General features: G+C 46.5%; 1 protein-coding gene across 3 annotated transcripts in view; it reads right to left on the bottom strand.

Annotated features, from left to right (window-relative positions):
• Positions 1-27,075, bottom strand: part of CFAP96 (cilia and flagella associated protein 96) — a 203,747-nt gene that overhangs the window by 27,931 nt on the left and 148,741 nt on the right. For all 3 annotated transcript variants that reach the window (XM_086962508.1, XM_086962507.1, XM_086962509.1), the window contains exon 6: positions 17,225-17,404. In XM_086962508.1, coding sequence (XP_086818634.1) covers positions 17,225-17,404 — 180 coding nt within the window. The remainder of the gene's footprint in view (positions 1-17,224; positions 17,405-27,075) is intronic.

Below are 27,075 nucleotides of genomic sequence, written 5' to 3'. Positions count from 1 at the left end.
TCCAACCGGACGCAGGCAGTATTTACCCCTCCTTACACCTCAGACAGTCGTCCACTTCGGTGGGGAGTCCCTCAGGGCTCCTCACTGAGCCCCCTTTTATTTAATGTTTATTTCTCACCTCTTGCTGATATCATCGCTCAAACTGGAATAAAGGCCGTATCCTATGCTGATGATATTCAACTTTTATTTTCATTTAACAGTATTACCCACACAACCTTTGACCCATTGAAAAACTGCCTACACACTATTGCCAAATGGATGGACAATAACGTCCTCAGGCTAAACGCAGGAAAAACGGAGGTTTTATTTTTTCACCAGCCATCCCCATTGGACCCGAACATCTGGTGGCCTCTTGATCTAAGTGTCCCACCCAAACCGAAAGATCTGGTGAAAAACCTGGGGGTAAGATGGGATTCTAACCTCTCATTTCAACAACAGGTACACACAGTCTCTGCAGCATGTTTTGCCAAAATTAGGATGGTGAAGAAATTCATCAACTTTCTACCCAACAACACCAGGAAGATCATAGTCCAAGCATTGATCACCTCACATTTGGACTATGCTAATGGCCTGTATACCGGACTGTCTGTTGGTCTATGCCATCGACTCCAGACAGTCCAGAACCCTGCAGTACGACTGGTTGGTGGCATTTCCCTACGTGAACATATCTCGCCCCATCGCCGTAGACTTCACTGGCTGCCCATACAAAAAAGGGCAGAATTCAAAGCACTGGTACTGGCCCACCGTGCACTGAGGGGCAGGGGCTCTGCTCATCTTTCTTCCTGCCTCACCCCTTACCGCAATACAAGGTCCCTTCGCTCCACTTCAAAAAACCTTCTTACCATCCCCAGGTTCAAAAAAACCCGCACAGGCGGAAAAACCTTTCAAGTATGCGCCTCTACCCTTTGGAATAAATTACCTGACTCTATCCGGATGATCCAGGAAGAACTCCCATTTCGAAAAGCCTTAAAAACGTATCTGTTTTGTTGAACATCCCTCCTTTAATATAACATCTAACTCAGCTTAAATCGCACAGGAGCGCCGGGACACCCCGTTGGGGTATCTGTGCGCTATATTAAAATACACTAAATAAATAAATAAATAAATAACCCCATTTAGCCAGTATTGTTTGTTTAGCTGCACATAGTGCCAGAGTGATGGCTTTACCCTTCAAGAAGTGTAGGGGGTAGGTGGGTGCGTTAGGTAATCCCAACAAGACGTTGCCAGTGAATTGTGGGATCGAGGTGTCATAAAGCTGACTGATATCTGCTAAGACCTCTGCCCAATAATGCAGCAACTAAGGGCAGTGCAAAAGTATATTCGTCAGCGACCCAACCTGACCACACTGCCTCCAACACCTATTGTCCCCTCCCGGCCTCCTCTTTGTAAGTCTCTCCAGCGTGTAGTACCAATAGCGCATAATCTTAATGAGCATTTCTTTGCCATTGGCACTGCCGGCAGAAGTGCAGGAGCAGTGGGTGATGTCTGTCCACTCCTTAGGGGTAAAGGACCACTTGCATTCTGCCTCCCACCTCTGCTGAGCTGTGGAGGCCGTCTTGAGCTGTGGGGTGTTGAGAAAGGAGTAAATGTCCGATAGGAGTATTGTGGAACCGTGTTTAATTTTAAGTGGAATTCATCTTGTCTTGTTTGCGTTCATTGATATTCTTTTTTTTCTCGTTGCATATAGTGTAAAGGGTTGTGTCACAGGGTGAACAGAGTATAAATACTTTCGTCCCTTTACTGTACCCAGCAGACCTGCCCTCACAGTGCATAAAAAGTTTAACGGGGGGACATTGTCTAAGTTGTTCAGACACTCATTTTCAGATCAGATTCTCCAGGTGAAGGGGTGCATATATTCCCACTTAACGTGTTCCATTTCCCTCACACTCTCTTCCATTTTTGAGGACACCTTCTATTAATAAATACTGCCTTTTTACGCCACCATGGCACTATCTAGATCACAACCCCACTGCTGGTGCGAGGGGACCGTCTGCGCTCCCCAGTGTTGAGCGATGTTTCGCTTAGTCAGTGTGATACCCAGTGTAGCCCTGCTCTGCTCTGCGCGATTAAGGTCTGTTGGTTCCCACACAGTAAGAATGCATCTCCTTGGCTCAGGGGGGACACCAAAGTCACACACCTGAGTGATCATTGCCATGACGGCCTTCTAATATTGTCTGATGTTGGGACAGTCCCACAGTGTGTGCTAAAAGATGCCCGCCAGCCCACAGCCCCTAAGACACAGTGGCGTATCTGCTCTTCCTATTTTGTGGAGTGTTGTTCTGGTGTAGTATGTTCTGCGCAGTATTTTAAGTTGCACTACTTTTAGTCTAGAGGGGATCACCACCTACCGCGGGGATAAAAGCGCCTCCTGCCAATCCTGCTCATCCATTTCCCCCACCTCAGCCTGCCACATTTCTCTAAGGGTGTGTGTGGCGTCTTTCTGGTAGTTGCTCAATTTGCAGTATGTGAGAGAAATAGCTTTTTTGGTTAGACAGTCCGTCAATAATCGATCCTGCGTTTAGTGATATTCAATGATGACAAGGCCTGAACAATACATGCAGAACAAGTAATATGTCCTAAATTTGAACTTATGTCCTTTTAACTTACACAATGAAATATCACAAGATGCATAATTCCCGTAGCAAGTTGCTGCCATACTTTCCGAGCATGGAACGTGTCAATCTATGTCCATATATAGCAAAGATCAAATGCCGAAAGATAATTGCACAGGTATTGTGTAAAACCCTGTCTAGACACATTTGATGTTCCCAGCCACCATGATATGTAGGGGCACATGCATCATTCTAAATACGGGTCGCAATGGGGCAGATTCTGCGAATCTGCCCCTTTGCGACCGGTATTTTTGCATCTGGGATGCAGCAACCCAAATGCAAATTCGCAATTTAAGTAATCGTAAAATTTGCGATTACTTTAATTGCGAATGCATTTGAAGAATCACAAATTGCGATTCCCTAAATGCACTGCATGATGCAATTTTAAATGGCGATTTCGCAAACAGGGATCGCAAATTACGATCAATTTAAAGTTGATCAAAATTTGCGAAAAATGCACTAAAGTGCATTTTTCAGTTCCATGTTACACACACACATGCCCTTGGGGCATGTGTGTGCGCATCATGTGGTCACATGGCCATTTCAGGGGTGCATCAGCGTGTCCTTTTGGCACCCATGTACCCTTGAAATTGCATGCGCAATTTGCAAGTACCTAATTGGTACTCGCAAATTGTGCATGCAATTTCCATCCATTCCTATGGGAAACTATTCCTTAATTGCGAATCACAACTTGCATTTTCCAATTAAGGAATATGTATGAATCGCAATTTATTTTGCGATTCCTACATGCATAAGGAATTGCGATACCTAAATAGCAATTTATAAAAAATCGCTATTAAGGAATTGCAATTCCTTATGTTGATTCATGTGGGCTGTAGACACTATTACCTGTTGCCATCTGCATCACGCATATAACAAAAGGTGCTATTTCACTGTGATTGGCTAGATGCTTAATGTGTGTGCATTACTTGCATCTTTTAATCAGCAACACAACATGTATTTGTCCCTAATAGTGAAGAAATGACCTTTTACTGTATTTTTGGGGACATATACTGAAACGCTTTTTTGTGGTTTAGAGGAATAAAAGACTGTGATGACCTTCTGCAATTTGGACACTTGGTTCTCCATGCCATCTGTCACCGTATATACGAATAAAGCTGATTTTGAAATTCACCTGTGTCTGTGACTATTTTATTTTATTTAGCTTCAACAGTTTCTTGTCTCATGTGCGTGGAATGAGCCATCGATCGAAAAGTGTGAGAGGGCGGCTGGCATATATTTTAATGTGGGTGCGTGAGCTAGTGACTAAAAGCTAAGTATTGCTAATGTGCAGTGTCATGGATATTAAAGTCTGATTGGACTTGGTTAAAGTCCAATAGGCCTTTTAAGTCACACAAATCACCCACTCTTTTGCAAAGGGCGAGCTGTCATTGGAGGAAGGAGGAGCTCTGGATGGCGGGAGAGAAGTCTGGATTATCAAGTATCGGTGTCTGAGGGGAGGTTGGTGTGGACAGTTTTTCGAGACTAGTGCTTTGTCTCAGGTGCCCACTGCAGCCCTGAGGACTGGGGAGATGTAGACCTCCACTGGCCTATGCTGTTTAGGGAGTCAGGGATATGTATCCCTGCAATGGCTTGGTCTATGAAGCACCAATGTTTCTCTGACAGGGGCCAGGATCTCTAAACCATGTACCTAAGTTGCGCCTCCTAATAGTACTGTGTCAAATGAGGTACTCCCCGCCCTCCGTCTTTCAGTGGCCAATAAGCTTGTTTATAGGGCATTCGAGCTATTTTGCCTTCCCAAATGTAATGCTTGATTACGTTTTGCAACTTTTCCAGGACATATGGGGGGTGGGGGGGGGGGGGGGGTTGAAGTGGGAGCATCTGTATCACATACAGTACTTTTGGCCGAAGTATAATTTTCACTGCTGCCAGTCTCCACATCCAAGTGAGAGAGTCTCCCATCCAGAACATCAGGTCTGCCCTGGCTATGGAAAGAAGTGAACGACAGTTGAGTTCCACTGTTTTCTCTAAGGTGGCATGAATCCAAAGGCCCAGGTATGGAATCCCCTGAATGGCCCAAAGGAATGGAAAGAGGTGGTCCAGCTGAGCCCGCTCATCCTGCGAGACTCTGAGACCCAACATCATTGTTTTATGTAGATTAACTTTAAAACCAGAGATTGTACCAAAAGTCTCCAATTCTGAGACCAAATGAGGGAGAGATGTCACAGGGTGGGTGAGTGATACCAAGACGTAATCTGCATACAAGGCCAATTTATGCTCCCTGCCTCCCATCTGGATGCCCATTACCTGAGGATATACCGGGCGAAAAGAAAGGGGACAGAGGGAGCCCTGTCTAGTGCCTTGCATGATATTAAAGAGGTTTGACCACACTCCATTGACCCTGACCTGCGCCACTGGGTAAGTGTAATTGCACCATACTCACTGCTGAAAACAGGGGCCAAGGCCGAACTCGGCTGCCACCTCATGCAAGTATGGCCAAAGTACCTGGTAAAACACTTTTTTGGTATTAACAGATATCAGTATTGCAGGTTTGTGTGACTGGTGGGATTTGGCGATAAGATGACAGAGGCACTTAGTGATATCACTGCAGCCTCTTTCCGGGATGAATCCTGCCTGATCCGAGTCAATTTGACTTTGCATGTAGTGGGTCAGGCTCGCCGCCAATATGCTAGTGAAGATCTTGGCATCCACATTCTACAGAGATATGGGACGGTAAGAGGCACGCTGTATTGAATCTTTCTCCAGTCTAGGAATCACTATGATGATGGTATCTATCATAGTATCATTGAGAGTGCCCATGGAGCAAATAAAGTTGTACAAGCGGGATAGGAGGGGAGCAAGTATGGATGCAAAGGACTTCTAGAAGTTGGCGGGGAAGCCATCCTGGCCAGGCGCCTTCCCTGTTTATATGGAAACCCACATTCGGCAGAGCTTCACGGAAGAGCTGCTACACCGCCGCCATCTAGGTCATGCCCCCTTGTCCTCAATATTTTAGATACAAAATTCTGTCCACACGATATTTTTGGCTTCGATATTCTATCAGACAACTGGTGTCGCCACAATACAAAGGCCTATATTCAAGAAATATTATCAAAGGGGAGGGATAATACTAATTAGGGGGGAGTCAGAAGGCCTCAGGCAAGGCTGTTTTAAGACTTGTTCTAGCAAATTTGCAGCTCATGTATTCGATGCACACTACATGGTGCTTAGTTCTGTGAAGCAAGACGCAAATTCCAACATCTGTTTGGCAATTTCAAGACACATGGAAGTATGTTGAAGGCCTTTGGGGATATTTTTGGCACAATGTGGGTCAGCTACATATGTGTGTAAGTAATGTGACTGAGGAGTAGGATATTTTTTCTCCATGTACAAAATGTCCTGTTTGGTCCCTATGACCACACTTAGCTTAGGGAACACCTTAAGAAAAAGGAATTTCTCACAATAGTCTACTAATAAATATCCTAAACACACTGTGAGAGGTATTTCACTTGCTATGATCCATGTTGTCACCATCTCACCTAAATTCCAAATTTATAGGCCTGGTCACAGGTAAAAAGGGGTGGGGGAAATCCAAGTACGCTATTCGTAATGGCCCTGCAGTGGCAATTTAGGGCCTGATTTAGAGTTTGGCCGATGGGATACTCCGTCATAAACATGACGAATATCCCATCTGCCATATTACAAGTGCATGATATTCAATGACACTTGTAATATGGCGAAAAGGATTTCAATCACGTTTGTGACAAAGAATCCCATCCGCCAAACTCTAAATAAGACTCTTGGCCTCTAGCAAGTAAAAACATCATCTGTTCAAAATGGGGGTCTCTAGTTGGCAATGGTATACACCTTTGTCCAAATAGGGACCCTTGCTTCTAGTCAGGGAAAGGAGGATACACTCCTGAATAACTCCTGCTCAACACCCTTGGTAGCTTGGCACGAGAAGACAGGCTTATCTCAGAGGCAGTGTGTAAAGAAAGCATTTGTGAACACACACATTAATACAGTGAAAACACTACCAATGGAACCCCACAACAGTTTAGACAAATAAGTATCTTTATCTAAACAAGACCAAACAGTAAAAATCCACAATACAGTATTCAAAGCATCCTTAAAAAATAGGTTATTCACTTAAATCAAGCTTCTAGCATCAAATAACTCCACTCTGAGTTATTACGACGTTGTGACATCGGAAATCCCAAAATACGGCGCCGCCCGTGAAGTGCGCAGCTTCGGGCCTCGAGTCAAACAGAACCACAAAGAATAGTAACTTGGAATTGATGAAAACAAAGATAGTTCACAGTGTCGGGGAGGTGCGGCTTCGTTGGCGCTGCGCGGCGTTCGACTCCTTACAACCCCAGGGGAGCTGCAGTCTTGGTTCCTTACTGCAGCGCAGGAGAGGTGAGACGACGGTTCCTTACTGAATCAGGGAGATGACGTCACAATGGCGCCAAAACCACTGTTCCTTACAATGGCGTGATGTCGAAGGATTCGGGCATTCACCTACATCGAGGATCGGCTGAGCGATGATGAAGTCGGCTTCGGATTGATGCGGCACAGCAGCAGGCGTCAGGCCCACGTCACAAGTCGGAGCAGCGCTCACGCACAGCTTTGGGCAGGTTACGGAGTCGCTCGCTGGCATCGATGTGGCACGGCGGCCAGCGTCGGGTCTACTTGGCAAGTCGGAGTAGCGCTCACGGCTTCGATACAGATTACGGCATCGCAAGCCGGCATCGGTGTTGCAATTTCCTTCTCTAGCAGCTAAAACAGCAATTCTAGATGCAGGCAGACAGAAGGGGTGAAGTATTTGTGTTCCTGAGACTTCAGAACAGGAGGCAAGCTCAATTTCTAGCCCTTGGAGAACTTCCTCAAGATGATAAAAAAAAAAAAAAGTTCCTTTTCTACTTTCCTTGGCAAAAAGTAACCACTGCAGGCCAACCCCAAACAGCAAACAGCACAGGGGCAGTCTCCTCCTTCAGCTTCCTTGGTTGTTCTCCTTGGCAAAGGGTTTGTCTTGATTCCCAGAAGTGATCTAAAGTTCTGGGGTCTCGGCCCAATATTTATACTGCAAAATCCTTTGTTCTCTGAAGGCAGAGAGAGTCTGTAGCTAGTCCTCCTGGGTGCAGCTGCCTGGCAGGAGGCGGAGACAGCATTTTTTGAGAGCAGACCTGGCCCAGGTGGCTGAAAGGAAATCCCCGCCCCCTACTCTCTATTCTATAAGGGCTCAGGTCAGTGGAAGGAAATCTCTGCCCCCTACTCTCTATTCTATGAGAGCACAAGTCAGTGAAAGGAAATCTCATCCCCCTACTCTCTATTCAATGTAGGTCCTATTCAGTCCAGTCCTGACACACCAGACTGCTGGAGCCAAGGCCCTCTCCAGCCCCCTGTCAATCAAAAACCAGACATGGAATACACAAATGTAGAAGAGGAATACTGGATGGTTAGGCAAGAAAATACCTGCTTTCTAAAAGTGGTATTTCCAAACACAGAATGTAAAAATCACACTCACTGTTAGACCTGTCAGCCCTAGGGTGGTCTTTCCCGTTTTTTTTGCCCTTGCCTTGTTTTTTCCACCACCTTTTTTTTGTTGGACCTAGGTCTCTGGGCACCTTATCACTGCTAATCAGTGCTAAGGTGCAGGTGCTCTCTCCTACCAACATGGCTGCCACAGGTCCCTGCTACTGCGGAGTGGTCTTTTTAGTAGCACCCTAGTAGCCAGGAGCTGGCTGGGACCTTAAGATACTGTAGTAACACAAGCCCGTCTTTTCTGCCCATAGCTTAAACTGTGGAAGCTCCTGGAACCTTCCGGAATAGGGGAGGGGTCTCACTTCGCCGCCTTAGAGAGTGGTCACCTGACCTAGGGATATTTAAGGAAAGGAGGGAAACCTTTTTGTCTGTTGGGGCATCACTGGACCTGGGGGAACCTCTGCAGGAGTCTTAGGCAGTAGGGCCTAGGGGAGGAACCTATACCACTGGAAGTGACTGGGCCTAGGCACTGCCTTCTAAGTTGAGTAGGGGACTCTACCAAACCCACTGATCTGGCCCAGCGTGGGGGTAACCCAGCAGGGGACCACGTGCAGTGATTTAAGGGAACCAGCCTGATCCCCAGCCACCAACTCCACCCCCCCCCTTTATCACCTAACCCCCAAGGAACTACCTGAGAAGGGCGCAGAAGCCATCAAGCGCCAAGAGACCACCTATTTACAAGAAGGACTGCTGGGGGATCAACCAGGTATTAGCGCTGTATCATCCACGTGCTTCCCTGCTCAGCCTGTGGCCCCTGTGCTGTCCTAACCCAGTTGTGTTGCTAATCTGCCTGACCTGCCAGAGACTGCCTTCAAAGCGCTCTCCTGCTGTGCCCCTGAGAAGCGCTGAGCCATTAAGTACTGTTGTCTCCTAAAGCGCTGTGAAGCCCCGAGCGCTGTACTCTCAAAGCGCTCTCCTGCTGTGCCCCTTTAAAACGCCAACCGGCCCCATCGCGCTGTGCCCCCAAAGCGCTTTGCCCTCAGAATGCTAAATCGCGGCGATCTCTACTTTCCCCACTCACCTCCGCAGCCGTACCTGGGATCGGGTCTTGCCGGGAGAAGTGCTGCCGTTATCACCGCTGTAGCCCGGGGATTGCTGGCATTGCCCCCTTGTCGTCTGGAAGCAGTCTGGGCCTCGCTGACACCGCCGTGGCCCGGCGCTTGCCTGGGGAGGCCCCCGCTGCTGTGTGCATCGTCGCGGCGTCCCCCGGAGCCAGGAGAGGGCCGCCGTAGTCCAGCGGTAGGCCGCGCTAGGCCCCGAAGCCGCCACCACCCTCACGTGACGGGGCGCCCAGCCACGTCATTGGCCGCGCCCCTGCCCTTGTTGCCCCGCCATTGGTGACTCTGCCGCACCTCCTTGCGGCCGCGCTGGGATTGGCGGCAGGCGTCACCCCCCCCTCCCAGGAGCGGCCTCCGATTGGGCCCAATGCCGAGAGAAGCCCCGGAAACCCCACGGACCAGCACACACATCGAAAAGGTGGCTCGCAGGAGAGCGTAAGCCCCCTCCTTTTGCTCCAGGCCCCCACTGGCCCCACTACCGTCCTGGGCCGCGAAGGCCTCGTAGGGCCCGATAGTGTCGACACCATCCCTGGGGGGGGAGGGAGGGGAGTTCCCGGAAGATGCGGGGGCTGCCCAGTAGCCTCAGTTATCGAGAAAGGCAGCCCTGCGACCGCCCCTCCCTGCAGGAGTCTGAAGCCGGGACCTGCAGGCCCCCGTAAGCCCCTGATCGGCCTGCCGGCCCGGGAAAACTAAGTGTTACCCCAAGTGACTTGTGACCCTGATCTTACTAAGAGTGTTTCATCTAGGTTTTGGGTGCCCATGATCCCAGGGGGAGGTGTATGATGCCTGGGCTATACTCCCCTGTACACCTGCAATGAATTATGCTGGCAATTACCTAAAGGAATTGTTGTTCCATTCACTAAAACTGCTGAGGTTAATGTTGATGTTATGCAGACCTAATGAAATAACGCCTGTGTTTTGAAGGAATGGTTTTACTGATATCTATGCCTTTCTAAAGAAATGTTGCCTGAGTCCTCATGAAATGGATTTACATGTGCCTACAAAGAAATGTTGCTAATGAGTTAATGCTGAATTGATTACCCTGAATGATTTGCGAGCCTTGAATTTGATCTAGATAAAAGTATATTGATTTTAACAGACCAGCTGGTGTGGTGTCAATTATTGCGTGCATTTCCTGTCTCAGTGGGAGTGTGTGTTGCACTGCTACTTTACACCTAAGCTTTCCGGTGCCTTCCTGCTCGCGCCAAGCTACCCCGTGGAATTGGTGACCCCAGTTCTCACACTCACTAAAAGATGTATTTTAACATTCTGAGTTCAGGCATACTAAACTCAAATTTTTACCTTGTTCCCTGGATCAGTTAGGATTATAAAGTGTTTTAATCAAACTGCCCATTCTGGCCTATGGGAACAGGCAGCCTTGCAATAGTGAAAAACGAAATTGGCTGTAATTCACTATCAGGACATGCCACGCACATCAGGGCGTCCTACCTTTCACATACAATGCACCCCGCCCATGGGGGTAAATTGGGTCTACACTAGGGGTGACTAACATGTAGAAAAGGGAAGGTTTAGGGACTGGCAAGTGGGTGCACTTGCCCAGTCAACATGGCAGTCCCAGACTGCACACGGGCTCTGCAATGGCAGGCATGAACCATATTTTACAAGCTGCTTCTGTGGGTGGCACTTTGCAGCATTTGATGTACAGGCTCTGGGCACACATGGTGCACTGCGCAAGGGTCTGACAAGTAAATCAAATAGCCAATCATGAAGTCACTAATCCATTACAACAATTTACAATAGAGAGCATATGCACTTTAGCACTGATACACAGTGGTAAAGTGCCCAGAGTCATAAAACCACCAACAACAGGTCAGAAGATGTTCAGGGAAGACCCTGCAAAAAGGGCCAAATCCAACAATATCTATGCAAAGTCAGGAGTTTGGGAGGAAGAGAAGGCCTAGGATTTCCATTATCTCCATCTATTCATCTATGACAACTTCCCAGACTCATTTGCTTTGTTTTTAAAAGGGCCAGTCAGGGTAAGATAGGGGCAGGTATAAGGTCTGGAGAGAGCTTTGTGAGCCTTCCACCATCATACGCGTTGCCTGTGAGAGACCATGCCACAAGACACTATTGTAGAACAGGAAACACATTAAACTGTAAATATGAAACTGGAGCTATAGTAGGAGCACTTAAGGATGGTTTCAGGAAGAGTATCAATGATAAGCTTACCTGTGCCCTTTAGAAACTTATGCACAATCAACTAGAGTTCAGAAATAGCCTGAAAAAGAGTAGAAGAGAAGGGACACAGTGCTGTACAACAACCCTTGCTAGACCAACTGGAGAAAAACTGGGAGATCTTTTCCAAATTCTATACTGAATCCCTACTCCAAAAAGTTTCTCCAAGAACTGTGGGAGACAGTTCTTTGAGCACCCACTGACAACATATGAGTCTAGGACTGCTTTATCTTCTAGTAAAGTCCGTCCTGCAGACTGAGGGGCCATGAAGCTGAGAAGCACCTCTACCAGAAGGAGCCAATTCAACAATGAGAGGACTCCACTTGATGAATGCAGTACTGGGCAGATGTGGTTGACCTATGCCAGTTGTGGGATTCCCCCGACAATTGCCACCAAGTGTACTTGGCTCATTTAGACTGATCCTGGTTTACAAAGGAGTTGGGTTTGGTAAAGGAGCCTCTATTCAATTGACCCACATATGTTGAAGTCACAAACATAGTAATGTTGCAATCAGGCTGTACTGTAATATAGTAAAATGAAAGGCGGGTATCACCACATGACACTCAATCTGGATTTTCCTCTGTGAATGGTTGAGCCTAGATTTCTGGGTTGGAGGCAATTTTTGTCATCATACGCATGACCTTAACAATAATGGAAAGATTATGTTCGAGAAAACAGACTGTAGAAGGCCTTAGATTAATCAACTAAAGACAATTATGGACTGATTCAATTGTTACATTGAGTTTAATAAGATCAGAGAAGGAAGGGGGATAGTGGAAAAAAAGAAAAAAACACATACAGACAAACTTCACAGAACCCGCCTTTAGAAAAGGTCATCAAGATTGTTATACAGCTAGAGACCTACTCATGTATGTGCGAATGTGCCCTGCTAGTGGGCACAAGGCAGCAAGCAGGCTCTGTGGAGCCAAATTATGTATGTAGTCTGCCTTGAGTTGTGCACATTGCTGCTGTTGGAATCCCTCAGGCCAAAGAACTACCAGCAGCTGAAGGAAGAGAAGTGCATGTACCAGAGGGTCTCCCTCAATTGTAAGAGAGCAGTCTAGAATACACTCTAAATACACCTTGAAATTTTATATTCCAGTACGTCCGGAAAATATACTTCTGGAGGCTGAGGCACACTGCCATGATCGAAAAGCAGCACATGCTTTGTAAAAAGGCCTACTGTAGCACTTGTTGCTCAAGTTTGTGGGAATGCTTCCTGGTGGGTTCCAATGCCACTGGTCCAAGAAAATCATTATTGTGTCCAACAGTTTATTTGAAATGCCCCCTGGGTTGGGTAGCATAACATAGCAAGCCTAAAGTAGAAACATTTTGATTATCCCCAGGGTGTGCCAGTGCCCCAGGTGCAGGACAAGCCCTTGAAAAGAGTTCAGTATGCTTGTCATCTTCCAACAAAAGCCACTGGTTAAGTTAGGTAAAACAGGAGGATCAGCAATCCTCAAGGGTGCAGCTGCACCACTTTTCAATACACCCCTTAAATGGCAGAAAAGCGTGTTGGAATTCCATGCATGGGGAACAGCCAGGCCTTGAGGAATCTGACCTGCGACTAGGAGGTTTCAGAGGCCATGGCACATTGAATGTGGAGCCCTCACTGCTCTCCCATGCCGGGAGAGAGAACAGGATACAACTTCCCTGCTGGGAAACAGAAGAACTGGGCAAACTGTGTGGGCTTGGCTCCTGCACAATCCACATCCAGAAAGTAAGCGGGTTCCCATGTAAGGCAATGGCACCAACTTGAAATGAAAGGTGAACACCCCAATAGGCTCTTTGTTACAAGCACTGGATAAAGGCAAAGGAATTCTTTTAAGGCAGTAATGGCTTTAAGGAGAAAGACCTGAGGTGCTAAAAGCACTCCAGAAGCCTCTGGGAACATAAACACAAAAATGATTTGCTTGCTGCACCATAGGAGGACAGTGGCAATGCAGGAGTCTTGTGGTTGTGTTGGGAGCACCCGCAAGTAGTAGTCCTTGAACTGCCCTGCCACACTACTGAAGGTCAAAAACTAATAAAGAGACCAGAGGTGAAAGATCACAGGTATTTCAATTGTCGCTCAGTACCTTTTGACTACCCTGTGACCTTCTGATCCTGATTAGTCTCAGACCATAGGAGATATATTATTTAAAATTTCTTGTTAGCAGCAAGCCCGTCTGCGCCCGTCCGCACCAGTACGTCGCCTCTCGCCAGAAACTCTGGCCGAGAGGAGCCGGGTGGCATCTCTTAATCAAGGGAAACTTTACTAGCTATGAACCGGCTAGAAAACCGATGTAACATAATCTCGCCACACCCTCTGAGTGGTCCCACTAACTGTGTTTGTGGTATGTTTTCCCTCCCTAAACCTGTGGCACTCTTATCCTCTCCTGCCACGTGCCCCCACCAACGGCTAAAAATCATACAGCTGAATGTAAGATCTTTAGCTAAGCACTACTCTAAAATTCATGATCTTATTATGGATAAAAGCCTGGATATTTTCTTCCTTACAGAGACGTGGCTGAAGGAGGACATGGTGGCTGTGTCTAATCTGGCCCTACCTCGAGGCTACTCCATGTATACGTTAAATAGGGAGACAAGGGGAGGTGGGATTGCAGCGATTGTTAAATCCCGTTATTCCTGCCTCTTCTCAAAGGTTGATATGGAAGGTTGCGAGTGCGCTCGCTTCAGCATCTCGGTTAACCCTCACATGACCCTCTCTGGGATTTTGGTGTATAGGCCGCCTGGTCTAGAGAGCAGCTTTAAAAATGCTCTTCTAGAGGCAGTAGAGACACTCGCCATAGGGACTGCTAATTTCAGCATATTCGGAGATTTGAACCTCCACTTTGATCTTACTCAAGACAAGGCCATTGGCAGCCTGCATGCAGACTTAGCGGCTTTTCAGCTGCATCAACTAGTCGCAAGTCCCACTCATAGCGGAGGGCATTTATTAGATCCCATCTTCTCAAATATTGAACCAGCTAAGGTGGCAGCCCCTGTCCCGGTAGTCTGGTCGGATCATATATTGGTTGAAATCACCCTCCCTTTATCAGAACCATTGGGCAGGGTTACGCAGCGATCGGTCTATAAGCAACCATTTCGTAAACTACGATTAGAAGATTTCCATGATCTGCTCAGAGCAAACCCTCTTGAACCTTTCAACAATGCGGAGTCAGGCTGCGAGATGTTTTGTGCCTGGATTACGCGGGCTCTCGAATCTCTTATCCCAGCTAGCTGGTTCAAGGGGCGATCTCTAGAGTCCAGTCCATGGTATAATGATGCCTTAATCACACTGAGAAAATTGTGTAAAAGAATTGAACGTGACTGGAGGAAGAACTATGATCCTGAAATAAAAACACATTATTTGGCGGAACTTAAAATCTACCATAGAGCCATTTGCAGGACACATGCACCCTATTATGCTAATGAGATTAGGCTTAGCTCGAACCCTGCCAAATGTATTTTTAAAATCTTAAAAGATCTTAGTGCCAGGAGATCCTTGGTTTCTGTATCCAGTTCTAAATTGCACTGTGAAGAACTGGCTTCTTTTTTGTGGAGAATATGGGTCTTTTCCACCCATATCAATCCCCTGCAAATCCATTCCTTCTAGTGCAGGGCGGATCGCCAAGCTCATGGCCATTCCTGAGATCTCCTATGAAGAACTCAATAGACTGTGTGGAAAAATTAGGTCTGGCTCCCCAACCGACCCTTTAAAGCCCGTCCAATTTAGGGAATCGTCCTCCTTTTTTCTGACCCCCCTCCGTCAGATTATAAACTCATCTTTGTCGTCTGCCGTGGTTCCGGCTCAGTGGAAACAGGCGTGGGTATCCCCCATTATTAAAAAGCCTACTCTGGATCCCACCAAACCTGAGAATTTCAGGCCTACTTCCCTTCATCCCTGGGTGCCAAAGGTAGCAGAGGCACACGTTAATACTGCTCTTACAAAATTCTTGTGCTCCAACAACTCTCTGGATGCCACGCAGCATAGCTTCCGCTTCGGCCACAGCACGGAGACAGCGCTCTTACCCATGACCGACCACCTGGGGACCATTCTTGATTCTGGTCAAAAAGGCGGCTCTAAACTTGCTGGATTTGAGTGCCGCCTTTGACACGTCGCGCATGGTGTTCTGCTTCATCGCTTTGAAGAAGCGGATGTTTCGGGCCTGGCCCTGGAGTGGTTCAGATCTTTTCTCACCGGAAGATCCTTTCGTGTCTCCACTCCTCCTTTTCTATCCCAGGAACAACGGATTGAACAGGGGGTACCTCAGGGTTCGGCACCCAGCCCTACTCTGTTCAATCTTTATGTTCAACCACTGGCTGCGGTCCCCAGGCAATGGGAACTCTCAATGGCCTCATATGCGGACGATACGCAGCTGGTGGTTGCCCTAGCGGATGACACTACTCTGAATGCCTTCAGGTTTAAGAATGGGAGGGCTGGTTGTCTGCTAACTACTTACAGTTAAACGCGAGCAAGACAGAAGTTATACTAGTCAGCAAGAATGCCAATCTCTGGGGTGAACATTGGTGGCCGAATACTTTGTGCAAGATCCAGGATCTCAAGACGGTAGTAAAAAATCTAGCGGTGTGGATAGATTCCTCCCTTAGCTATTGTACCCACACTAAAAAAAGTGGCAGGGACATGTTTCGGTCTCTCACAGGGTCTCAGACCCATTTTGAAATTCTTCGATTCCCCAACGCGCCAGTTGATAGTTCAATTGACTATCCTCTCCCGCCTGGATTATGCCAGCTCCTTGTTTCTGGGGGCTAATCAAGCAGAGATCAGGAGGATGCAGCAAATACAAAACGCGGCGGCTAGAGCTCTGGTAGGACCCCCACGTTTCCATCCTGCCGCCGACACCATCCGCAAACTTTACTGGCTCCCTGTGGCAGAGCGGATTTAATTTAAAACTCTTTGTCTCTCTTTTAAGATCTTGAAGCTCGCCACCCCACAGATGCTCTGCACTCTGCTGACCCCGTATGTTCCTCTGCATGCACTGCGTTCTTTGGGACAGCACTTGGTAACCGTTCCACGGGCGAAGCGCTCCCGGGTGGACGGCCGCTCGTTCCGTTATCTTGCAGCTAAACTGTGGAACTCTTTGCCGCTCCAAATACGTGGATTAGAGGATCTGCTAACTTTCAGAAAGGCCATCTAAACCTACCTCTTTCCTTTAAAGTAAGTGTCAGACAAGTGCTATGTTGAGTTATGTTGAGCTTCCTGCCGTGGTAGTCAGCTCTCTTTGCTTTCTGAGAGCGCCGGGACGCCCCTTGGCTGGGGCTGCTGAGCGCTATATAAAACCCTGTAACATAACATAACATATTTACAGTCCACTCCTGAAATTGGATGAGCTAATATCATCAATAAATCTCTGATGGACACATATTGGGCCAAAATATGCCATAGAGAGACTTACATCAATTGTTTATGATAAGCTGGACCCATTTGAGAAATGTGGACTCTGTCCACACATATGTAAACATAACAGGATTAGATGGAAATGTAATAGTACATAAGTAAACAACACTGATGAGATCCAATTTGTGTAACATGTGCCAGATACTAGATGACTGAGGTTTAGATGAGTCGACTGGGGATATAGCTCCTTATGTCCAACAATACATACAAATGTATACACATAAGACACTTTATAGTGGTGTTTAATGTAGAGATGATTCATACAATCATATATGTGCCTTTACAAACCATATTCTGTAGGATGGCTGAAGGTAAACAGCTGGGAATAAATAACAGTAAATTGTCTCCTATATAAAGACGATAAAGGAGAAAAACAAACAATGCATGATTGCCTGTGTCACAGTATTGCTTAAGGTACATCTTACAGCAGGAGCCTGAAAAAAACATACCTCTTTAGCAGGAGAACTTGGTTTAAAGGGTGTAACCTCTTTAATTTTTTCCTCTGTTTTCTTTAGTGGTGGTAATGGCCTGTCTGAATGAAAAGGATTTACATCAAAGTATTCTCGTGGGTACATATTTAGCCTGAAAGGTCCTCCTTTAAGTTGGTTCCTGTGTCTTTCATTCTCTGCCTGTAAAACAAGATCAGAATTTCCTTTAAAGGACGAATGAAAGCATGGGGTTTGCTGTTAAAAGTCAGAATTATCACAAAGACCTACCATAAGTCATTCTCAAAACATTAAATACAAATATAAACCAATTAGCAACTGTCTGATGACTTGTCTGTTTGGCAATGGTAACCGCTGATGTAATTTAAATAAGTGTATTGCATGCAAGATTGTGTACAAGTGTTGCACAATATTAAGTTAAGGCACTGCGCAGTTAGAAGAGTATTTATCCCAATATAAAGCTGAAAGTGGCCAATGCGGGTGCTTCGAAGTTGGCAGTCCAATATGTGCTCCAATATTTTGACATAGAGGGACGGCTGAAAGGCCGATGTCACTAAACTGTACCTCCGAGTATGATATGAACACTCAAATTACTGTCCTTGACCTAATGTCCAGAGGTCATTCAATGGTCTATGAGACCCATGGTTTGAGGGTCATCCTCTCTTGAGCGCAGAGGGAAGTGACCAGTTGCTACGGACATAATATACAGTTCGGAGTCAATCAATTGTGATTACTATTTAGAAGTAGTTGAAGTGCTTATATTTTAAATATTTTTTAATTTTTTATTTTATCTTTAGAGTTTTATATACCGCGAACTAGACCCGAAGATATCCAGTATCAGAGCTCTTTACGTAGCACCAGTTTTGTTACACAAGGACACATTCATTTTTTTGTTAGGCACAGGGAGATTAAGTGATTTGCCCAGAATCACAGGATGTTGAGCGTCATTGCCGAGACGCAAACCTGGTTCTTTAGTTTCGAGGTCAACACCTCTAGCCGAAAGACTACATCCTGTCCCCAAATTGATGAATTTGTGTTTTTGTGCATGTAAATAAGGTGGCCACAGAGTGATGTTGTTTTCTAATGTTGTTGTGATGTATAATGTTTATTATATGACTGAGAAGACAAAGCGACAGATTTTTTATTTGTGAGGAGCAGTGTAAGAAGATAGAAGAAGAAATATTGAATAGACAGATAAAAGATTTGATTGTAAAATTGCTAGGAATACTGGGGACTATGGAGCCTTCCTTAGAAGATATAAAAAAGACCTTTCCAGGTGATCAGAAAAGGTTATAAAAGTATTGTAGGGAATGGTATAAAGCCACTCAAAAACACACTTATCCCTGGCCAAAGGAAGGGATATTTGATGACAAAATATTAGAGCACATTGTTACACGACCTACAGAGTAGATCTGCAGGAGCTAAATCACAGAAATAAGAAGCCGTCTTGGCCTTATGGAAAGTCTTTTGTGAAAAGTCTAAGGACTCCTCAAATGATGACACCTTTGGTACCCTGACTGCTCTCCCACCTCCATATGATTCTATAAATAATTCCCCTAATCTACCTGGTATTTATTCATTGACACTCCTCCCGGATGCAGCAGTAGGATTTGAGAATCCTGAGGTTGAGACCCCATCACATCCCTGAAGGGATCCCCTAGTGTTGTTCCATACATATTAAAACCGAGACACACAAGAACCCCTAGACAATAAGTAGGAATGGGTGACTCTCAGTTTTCAGGACAATTAAAAGCACAATTTACACTACATTTAGATCTAGCCTCTCCCATTGAATGTAGAGGTAAAGAGCAGGGTTCATGAGACAGTGAGTATCAGTTGCTTATTTCATTACCAACATCACACTTGTTACAGAACAGAGGTATAACAGGAAGGGTAGTTAAGGAGCCGATGTCTGCTCCACTAAGTAGAGAGGTAAATGATCCTGGCTGGAATGACTATGTAGACAGGGTTGTTAGTGTGGTGCAATGGCCAGTATCTCAAGAAAGAGATGAGGATTTTAGAAGGACTGAAGATAATTTACGACCTTTGCAGAAACAGACGGGGAGCATAATAGTTTCACCAGAGAGTCTTCAGGAATGGTTATCACGAAGTCAGGATAGAAGAGATGCAAGGGAAGCACGGAAAGAAGGATATTATGATAATCTATCAGGACAAATTCAGGGAAATTTTGGGAGGATGGGAAGTAGAGTAGAGTAGAGACAAAGGCCTGTAGATAACATGGGTGAAATATTTCAAACTTGAGAGGCTAGGCACCCTATTTATGACTCTAGCTTCAAGAAAGGTCTTATTAATTTTGATCACACAAAAGGAGTGATGGGATTGGCTACTCACACCAAAGCTAGAGAAGGAGAGGAGGACATGTTCCTTAAAACTAGGAGACCCTGAGCAACAGAGCCTCAGTAGTTGCGGTTTAAGAGAACACGTTGTCAGACAAATTCTAGGATGGGATCTTGTGAAACTATAGGAGGATTGACACTACAGGAAAAACCAGTGTAGCAAATGAATGTTTAATCAGTTCTGTGCGGGACTGATGTCACCCATAGTGAGATAGTAGCCGAGGGGGGAAATAGTTGGCACAGTTTTGTACCCTATGTGGATAATTTAGCAGGATGAACTGAAGGTTTACCCCCAAAGATGAGTCCATGGCCACAGGAAGGGTCTTCTGATCCATGTGACATGAAAAATGCTTAGGATTGCATTCTTTATAGTGAGGGAGATCCGGACAGGGATTATCCCTACATGCGGAAATGTTTGTGTGTGTGGCAAAAATAGGCCAGACAGCACAAACCCCAACATTCTGTTACTCCCATATATCAGATGCCCCGGATAGGTAAGAGACCTGGGGCACTTCCTTATATTCCTTGGCCACAAATGAACAAGGAGAATCTTAAAAAGTTGTAACCCCCACTTACAGAGGAAGCAGAGAAATAGATTAGGTCCTTTGAGGAAAACTGCAGGCATCACCCTGGCAGTAATGGACATAAAGAGTTTACTTATCTATCTCATAGGAGATGAGACAGATACTGTTTCCCAAAAGGCTGGAGTGAGAAATGTTACCCTCGTGAGACTAGGTATGATGGTTCTCCATTCAACTTAGTCCGGACAGTGGTCTGAGATCAGCTGAAGAAGATGTATCCTGATAGGCAAGGGACCCCACTTAGTTTCTTAGCAGGATGAAAGAAAAATGGACTGAAGAAGTAGGTCAGGGTTGGGATGTAACAGGGGGAAATGCTGTGTTGTTTTATATTGTAATAAAGAAGGGTTTCTCCTCTAATACACAGGATAATCTAAACAATATAGTGTCATTGGAAGCCAAATCCTTGACGGAGAGAGATACAGGCACACATAATCCATTTTTGTAAAAAGAAACAAGAGAAAGAGAGGAACAAGCAGGAGGTGACGGAGAAAGCAGCAGTTGAGTCAGTGCAGCAAAAGTTGGCAAAGAAAGGAGCAGTGGAAGGAGCTGTAGTAGCAACCACCATTCAGATGACTACAATGTCTGTAGGATTGGTCCCAGGGACCGCCCAACAACAGTATCCACAATGGCAGGCCAGTGTAAGGGCACAATGATGTAGCAGAGGAGGAGGTATAGGAAGAGCAGGATAGGTTGCAAGATAGGTCCTCAGAATTGATCGAACATGTCATTATTGTCACAGATATGGAAATTTTATTAAATATTGCAGTACAAAGAGATGGGATGAACAAAATGGAAAGAGAAATGTTTACAATCAGCCAGGGAATACAGTAGTGCAGCCACAGTCCAACCTGCTAATAATATATGTACCTCAGACACCACCACAGAAAACGTGCAGCAACCACCATTGCCTCAAGTACTACAAATGCCAACACAGCAAAGTTACCAAGCACCCCCAATGGAAACACCACTTCAAATTGGACAGGGAGATGTGATTGTGAGTGGAGGAAAGCCCCCTCCCAAACAAATTATGTAGGCGGATATATGCAAAGAAGGTGCCCACAGAGTAGTTCCATGTGATCAGAATGGCCAGTGTGACGGTAGCTGTCAATAACAAGAGGTATGCATTCCTCATAGATACGGGAGCAAACCAGTCTTGTATTATAGAGGGAGACTTTCCAATTTCTAATAGATCAGGGGAGATGCTTCGAGATGCTTTGCCACAACTTGCCCTGAATAGAGGACCCGCGGCAGGACCCGCGGCAGCAACCGCAACCACAAGCCCCAGCAGACACCGGCGAGACCGGCATTGAGCCTGCCCCTCCCACCATCGACCAGGGGGCTGAAATACTTCTCGCATCTCCCGCTTCGCGGGAGACGCTTCAAGACGCTTCGCCACAACTTGCCCTGAATAGAGGACCCGCGACAGGACCCGCGGCAGCAACAGCAACCACAAGCCCCAGCAGACACCGGGGAGACCGGCAGTGAGCCTGCCCCTCCCACTATCGCCTCGGAAGTACATAATTGCCCGAATCCCTCCGCAGCGCGGACGCACGCCGGTCAAAGCCCGGTCCAAGGGCGGGCCCATTTAAGCCTGTTCGAGACCGGGAGAGGCTGGGCTGGGCCCTCCCCCTAAGATCTGGAACCCTAAATGCGGAGGAACTTTATCCGAGTAAGTGAACGGCACATATTTGTACCTTTGTTTTCCAAGGGCTCCTCATTCACCAATTTGCATCAATAAGCGCATCCCTCATCATGACATCGCGGGAGGCTAGAGGGAGGAAGGGCACGGGTGTAGGTAGGGTATGTGGCCGGGACCTTGGACCAGTTTATTATCAGGGCCTCATCTGTGTTAGCACACGAAATTGCCATCACGGAGCGTCGCCTTTTGTTGGAACCTGCTTACCTAAAACGCTTCTCCTTAGGGGCTATGGCCAATGCCCGTTCACCTGAGTTTCCCGTTCAGCATGCCACCATAGGCGGAGCAATGACGGTAGGGGATGCTGAAAGAAAGGATTCGACTATTCCTGTATCTGACATGGAAAAAGAACCCGTAAGCGCGCGTGAACAGCCACTAAGGTCAGTGCCAATTCAAACCAGGAGCACGGTAGTTTGCGTGGCTGAAGTGCATCAAGAACAACCTAACCCCACTGACTCTGCTGCTGTAAACCAGGGGGGAGGGGGCAAACATAAAAGAGGTGGAATACGGGGTAGTAGCCAGCAGAAGGGCAAGAAAGCCAAGACCACCAAGCAGAGCAAACCGGTGCCATCACTGGTTACGGATGACTCTATCATTGAACTGCCAAAATCCCCAACCCCGAATGGAACAGGCCCTAGGGGAGAAGATAACATAACAGACTTGGTGGATAGTGATGCAGAACACATGCAGAGACTGAGTGTTGTAGTAGCATCACTTTTACAGCCCCTAATGGACAAATTGTTATACATCCAAAGTAGTCTGGATAAATTGGAGGAAAAATTAACCCCTAAGATAAGATGCGCAGAAGGGGGGTTGGGCTGGGGGGGGGATGGACTATGGGAGGAACGGGGGGGGAAGGTGACCCTGTGGCCCACCCTAGACCCAGATCTGGAACGCAACCTGTATCGGGGCATACTGAGCGTCCCTCGGGCTTTAATAACTCAAGGGGAGGACCAGTAAGGGAAGAACTTGCATTTAGACCACATGCTCAAGGTTCGCAGAGGGGTGATGGCCCTGTTATATCAGAGCCGGTGATGAAGAACCCGCACTCCCATCTGAACCTGCCACCAGAATGTACTCCGTATGTGGTCCCAGAATTGGGGGGAGGGTAAAACTGAATCCCACAACCAATTGAAAAACAAGACTACACATTGGTTAAATGTAAATAGACCACTCCCCAATGATGTAAGGTGTAAAATTATTTCAGTACGAAGAGTAAATTGGGTAGGGAACAAGCGGAAAACCATAACAGGAGATTGCATTGTCATAAACTTTAATGACCCTAGAGTGGTGGAACATGTTTCTGGGGACCGTGGACAAATTCAAGAACATCGCCCGTGCAAGCCCAGAACCTAAGATATTGTCATAGCCCACCGACATGCAAACAGGCTCTGGAACGTCCCTATGGGCAGTGAGGTAGCCCTGAAAGAGAGAGTAGAGAAAGATGGGGTCAGGGAGGGTGGAAGAGTGACCCCGTGGCTGACCCATCACGGGTGGGAAACCAAAGCATCTGGCATAGAGGGAGAGATTGGGAGGGGGCAGGACCAGGCCTACCTCTGTATAATAGGTATGCACTCCTCCAGGGGGGCAGACATCTTAGTGAGGTGGACTGACTTCAGGGGGTGGGTCACACAGGAGTAAATACAGTAATTACCCCCCCCCCGACAATCAAAGCCCACTCAGAGTGATCAAGGCAGGGCTCCAAGGACCAGTATGGTTTGTCAGGCCCAGGAGGAAAAAAGGCCAGTGGTGGTAGCCCCAAATATTGAGGAATTAAGTAGGAATTCAAGCCCTATTATTAGTAAATATGGAACACCATAAATTTGGTTTGTTGGAACGTGGAAGGTCTGGCCTCAAAATTCCGAAATAAGGAGTGGCCGGAATTTATTAGTAAATTCCAAATTATGAGCTTTCAGGAAACCTGGGAGGTAGATTGTACCAAGTTCCACTTAGCGGGGTAAAAATCCTTCTGGACACCTGCCAATAAATCAGTGGCCGGCAGAACAAGGAGTGACTCTTAACATTTGTAGACGTTTCACTTGGTGGGAGCTGGGGTGACTTAAGATGGAACTCGGAAGACCTGCTTGCACTAGTGTTTAGGAATAGGGAATATATTATAACCCTGGTGAATTTTTATAATTCGAAAGGCTCCAGAGTGAGAGAGCTCGATGGGAGGCTTAGTCAGTTGAAGCAAAAACAGAAATCCATGGCACCAATGTTAGTCTTGGTTTGGGATTTCAACTGCCACTTGTGCCCCAATTTGTTTCCTATTACAGAAGAGTGGAACTCCTGCAATCTGGAGGAAGGGCCACACTTCGAGCACACATTGGAGGGTAAGGGTCTGAGTAGGTTGATGTTCAAATATACTCTGGCTCATACAATTGACCTAGTCAGGATTCCATTAGATAGGCAGATCACGTCCACCTTCAAAGGTCGGGGCACTACTCCCTTTATTGATTTTATCTTAGTGTTGCACTTGCTAAAAAAAGGATTGAGGGTTTCTCTATAGAAGCAAGTGGCTTTAGCGACCATAATCCCCTAACACTGGTCTTGCAAGTATCAAATGCAAGCAGGAAGGGAAATAGAGGGGAGGGCCCAAATAAAGAAAGGTTAACCGACCAGGGTAGGCGGCTGAAATGGGCCAGAATCGACGGGGAACGTTTTTATAGGTCTTATAGGTCCCTGGCAACGAAGGGTGGAGGGGTTATTGATAAATGTTTGGATCTCTCTGTAGAAGGTCACAAATTAGTGGCGGCTTTTGAGGAAATGGGCCGGATAATTGATACTCTTCTCAGAACAAAAGGACAGGGAAGGCCCAGAAGGGATCCCAGATGGTTTGATAATGCCTGCTCACATGCACAACGGAAACTGAGGGCTACTCTGAGGTCTAACCCCGGGGACAGACTCAGGGTCATGTTATGTAGAACACACTACAAAAAGGAATTGAGCAGATGGAAAAAGTCACTCCAAACGCAAGTTTGGGAGGACTTAAGAGGCACCGTAGAAAGGAAGGATCTGGCTGCCTTTTGGAGCATAATTAATAATCCCTGTTTCAATGGGACTAACAGCCCAGAGATTGGCTCTAACATCTTACCGGAGCACTGGGTAGAACACTTCTCTGGCCTCTATAATAGGAGCCACAAGGGGAATCGAAATAGGGGTGAGGGTGACGGTCAATGGAATGTAGCGCTAGAGTTTTCACTGGAGGAAGTCACTGCGGGGATCCGGGGTCTCACAAAAAACAAGGCGCCTGGCCCGGACGGGACTCCGCCTGATCTCTTTCTAAGTAAAGTAGAGCTGTGGGCCCCGATTGTTACCAGAACACTGAACGCCGCAATAGCCACAGGGCTACCTCAGTCATGGCCGTCGGCTACAATTGTTCCGATTTTCAAAAAGGGCAATAAAGATAACCCCCAATGCTACCGCCCGATTTCTCTTACAGATGACACAGCAAAAATCCTGGGCCGAGAAGTCCTTAATCGCCTGATGACCTGGGCGAAAGACCATCATATCATCTCTGATGTCCAGTAGAGCCAACAGATCAACTTCAGACCAGTGCCCGAATCTTTATTTATTGGTGTCCAAGTATGTAATTGCAGGCACAGAAACGGTCTACTTGGCCTTTATGGACCTCACGGCAGCGTTCGACTGCGTGAACAGAGACAAGCTGTGGGACCTTTTAGATAGCCTAGGCGCAGACCAGAATCTCATATATATTTTAAAGGCCCTGCACTGGAATACCTCGGCCAATGTAAAATATAACATGGAGGGGGGATTCACAGATTCCTTTGCCTGCAAAAGTGGCGTGCGGCAAGGATGTATTCTGGTGCCATTTCTCTTCTCGGTATATATAAATGGCTTGGAGAAAGCGTTACTACAACTACAGGCGGATTCCCCAAGAATAGGTAGAAGAGCAATCCCAGTGTTACTTTACGCGGATGACGCAGTGTTGTTGGCCCGCACTCCGCGGGGCCTCCAGACCCTAATAGATGGATTTGTGACCTTTATGGGCAGCTTAGACTTGTCGGCGAATTTATCCAAGTCCTATGTTATGGAAGTGGGTAAGAAACAGAGGGTCTGTTTTAATTATAGCATGGGAGAATCTAAAATTAAGAAGGTGCAATCCTTTTCTTACTTGGGAATATTGTTTGATGGGCGTTTACATTTTAATGTCTTACTTGAGGAACGCTGCACAAAGTAGATGTCAAGCACAGGGGCCATAATGAACTTTGACCGTAGACTGGGTAGGTAGTCTCCAGAGCAAATGGCGATGCTATATAACTCAATCTCCTACTCTAAAGTGGCATATGGAGCGGAACTCTGGGGGTTCTCCGATCTGGATACGTTGCAGGTTGAAGAGAATACGTTTATGAGAAGGCTCCTGTGGGTCCCGAAGGGCGTCCCCGCTTACATTGCTCACGAAGAATTGGGGACCCCCTTTTTAGAAGATAGGATACAAGTAAGACCACTGTTAGCATGGCTCAAGATTTGGGAAAACCCGGAGGCTGACTTGACCAGGCAAATCATCATGGACTGTCTCGGGAGGAATAAGGGACTGGATATACCCTGGCTAAAGTCGATTAAGGCAGCCTTTGGGAAAATTGACTGTGAGGACCTCTTTCCTGACCCGGCTAGGGGAATAGCCCGGGATAAGGCTAGTGTGAAGAAGAAGTTCTTCACGTACAAGACAGCCATCAGAGAGGAGAAGGAATGGGGGAAATAGTCAGTGAGAGCCTATAGTTTGCTCAGGTCTTGTGAAGGAATGGAACAATACTTAGCACTCATTCATAACCCTCAGGATAGATTTTTAATAATACATTTTAGGCTCAACATTTTACATTATTTATTAGCTGATCCAGCAGGTTTTATAAATTTTGGAGAGCCAAAGAGGCCTTGCGGCTGTGATCAAAGATCTCCGCAGGACACCCTTCATTTTGTATTACTTTGCCAATATTATCAATTGCCAAGGCGTTTGTGTTTAAAAAATTGGTTAAAGAAAATGAAATTCAGACACGCTAGGGTTGCCCTTTTATATTTACAATTAGCGAAGGACCCTCTTACCCTGCGCGCCATCACCAGTTTTTTACAGCTAGCATTGAAATTAAGAGAGACAAGAGGCTCACTGGGTAGCTGAGCGAGCCAGGAAACAGGTCTACCTCACCCAGATTGAACTGAAATGAACATTTCTGCTGCTGTGTTTTTTAGCTATTGATTGTCAGA

The sequence above is a fragment of the Lissotriton vulgaris genome, chromosome 3_1 (assembly GCF_964263255.1).
Source record: "Lissotriton vulgaris chromosome 3_1, aLisVul1.2, whole genome shotgun sequence".
NCBI classification, from domain to species: Eukaryota; Metazoa; Chordata; class Amphibia; order Caudata; family Salamandridae; genus Lissotriton; species Lissotriton vulgaris.
The sequence above is the reverse complement of the archived record's forward strand: the minus strand, read 5'-3'. Positions and strand labels throughout refer to the sequence as shown.